The sequence below is a fragment of the Parus major genome, chromosome 1 (assembly GCF_001522545.3).
Source record: "Parus major isolate Abel chromosome 1, Parus_major1.1, whole genome shotgun sequence".
NCBI lineage: Eukaryota > Metazoa > Chordata > Aves > Passeriformes > Paridae > Parus > Parus major.
In genome coordinates this window covers 848,270-850,386 of record NC_031768.1, presented here as the reverse complement: position 1 = coordinate 850,386, position 2,117 = coordinate 848,270, and the positions used below count along the sequence as shown (strand labels likewise).

Below are 2,117 nucleotides of genomic sequence, written 5' to 3'. Positions count from 1 at the left end.
TTCCCAGCTCCCTCAGCCCCTCCTGGGGCTCCAGACCCTTCCCAGCTCCGTTCCCTGCCCTGGACACTCTCAGCAAACAGCTCAAATATAAACAGCTTTTGTTCAAGAAAGGGAAAGCATTTCCCCATCTACTTAATGCATTTACAGTATTTGCTTAACTTTTCCTGGCAATTCTGTAAATATTAACCAAAAGTAAATGCATGGAAACATCTCAGTTGATCTGCAGTTACTGGCCATAAAATCATTATCTTTGAATCTTCCATGCTCCCCAAAACCCTTCTGCTCCCTAGATGGGAAGAGGAAAAAGGAGTTTTTTCCTCCTTGTTTTGATGTGTCCATTAGGATAACCATGGTGACCTCCTTCTGTGAAGTGCCCCAGGGTGTAAATCATGGAAAACCCCAAGAGTGCTCTCAGGAGTGTTCATTTACAGCAAAAATCATTCATTGCATGCACCAGTTCCTCACTGTGCCTCAAACCCAGCCACTCTGATCCAAGCACCGAAGGAGGAGTTGGTTTTTGGGAGCTGACACAAGAATGACCCCATTCCTCCTCTCCCACCCCAAACCTCTGCCTTGTCCCACACTCCCCAGGATCCCACTCCCAGTCCTGTGGGACAACACAGACACTCAACACTTGGACACCAGGAAACCAAATCAGTCAAAACAGCTTTTTGTGAACTGCTGTGTTACCAGCCCTTCAAATTCCTTCTGCAGGTGAGATTTGCTGTCCATATTCTTAGGGAGAGGAGGAAAGGGAGTTTTATCAATGGCTTGCACTAAGAGAGTTGTACAATATTCATTTTTTGGTCTTGAAAGGCAATCTTCCTAGAAAAGTGACTAAAAACTTGTGCCTTATTATCAGGAGACCCATCCTTGCAGCTCAATCTCCCCCAGTCAGTCCTGGGTGAAATACAAGACAGGAAAAGCATTCCTGCACTGTCTGTTGGGATGGGTTAGGTGATTCCCCCTTGCTTCCCCCAGGTTCCCCATCAGTGCAGGACTCAGGCACCTCCTCGCTCTGCTGCCAGACAAAATCCAGACTTAGAACCAGGGGAAGTCTCAGACTCTGGAGCCTGGACCATGGTTTCCCCTGAGCTCTGCTAAATTCCCACTTCAAAGCTACTTTTTTTTATCCTGAACATTGACTTTTTCCTAATCCTAAAACCAAGGCAAGGAGCAGGTCCTAGGACAGCAGCAGCACACTTGTTCACACCAGAGCAGCTGGGGCTGCCCCTGGATCCCTGGCAGTGCCCAAGGCCAGGCTGGACATTGGGAGCTCCTGGGACAGTGGGAGGTGTCCCTGCCATGGCAGGGCTGGGAATGGGTGGGATTTGGGGTCCCTCCAACCCAAACCTTGTGTGATTTAAAGTATGGCCTTGCCACTTCTACACTGTAGCATTAACAATTTATACTTATCTGAACAATTTACATTTATCTAAACCATTTATTCCCATGAGGACAATTCATCACTACAATTTATCAGGCCAGTTGATGTTTATCAGCAAAGGGATCTGTCCAGCAGAAAGAGGTGGTTTTGCCACAAACCTGAGAGTTTGTGTGTGGGGAAATGAGAAGGTGGAAAACCCTCCAGCACAAGAACACTGTGGAAGTTTCCTTGGAAGGCTCAACCACCCATGGAGGCTCAGCCTTTCCTCTGGTGCCACCCAGGAGAGCAGAGCAGAACCAAACCCTGGTTTGTGGAGCTGCAGAGCCACAGATGTCCCCAGGCAGCCCAGCTTTCCCCAGAGAAGCCCCAGGAACACTCACTGTTCATCTCTGCCACGAAGGGAGGTGTGAGCACCCAGGGCGAGGCCAGGGCGCCCAGCTCGGCCCTGACGCGCAGCACGACCGTCCAGCGCCGCCGCAGCTCCGGGGGGAACCTGCACTGGGGCTGGGGGCTCCCAGCACAGCCCATCCCGCTCCACTCCTCAAAAAAACCTCTGCAGGGCACGGCAAACACAGTCAGACACAGCTGGGGCTGAGCCTGGCACACACAGAGTGTGCTCTTGGCTCTGACACCTGGCCTGGGGTCACTATGATACTGGTATCCCCAAATTTTCTGTGCCTCTGTGGTCACTTCATGGTGTTTGTACCCCCAAATTTCCTGTGCCTCTGTG

The 2,117-nt window shown here is 50.7% G+C and overlaps 1 protein-coding gene across 1 annotated transcript in view; it reads right to left on the bottom strand.

Moving 5' to 3' along the window:
• The window catches only part of LOC107199716, an 18,436-nt gene that overhangs the window by 11,944 nt on the left and 4,375 nt on the right, over positions 1 to 2,117 (bottom strand). Inside the window, exon 2 of the mRNA XM_015617109.3 lies at positions 1,768 to 1,940. Within this exon, the coding sequence (XP_015472595.1) occupies positions 1,768 to 1,940 (173 nt within the window). The remainder of the gene's footprint in view (positions 1 to 1,767; positions 1,941 to 2,117) is intronic.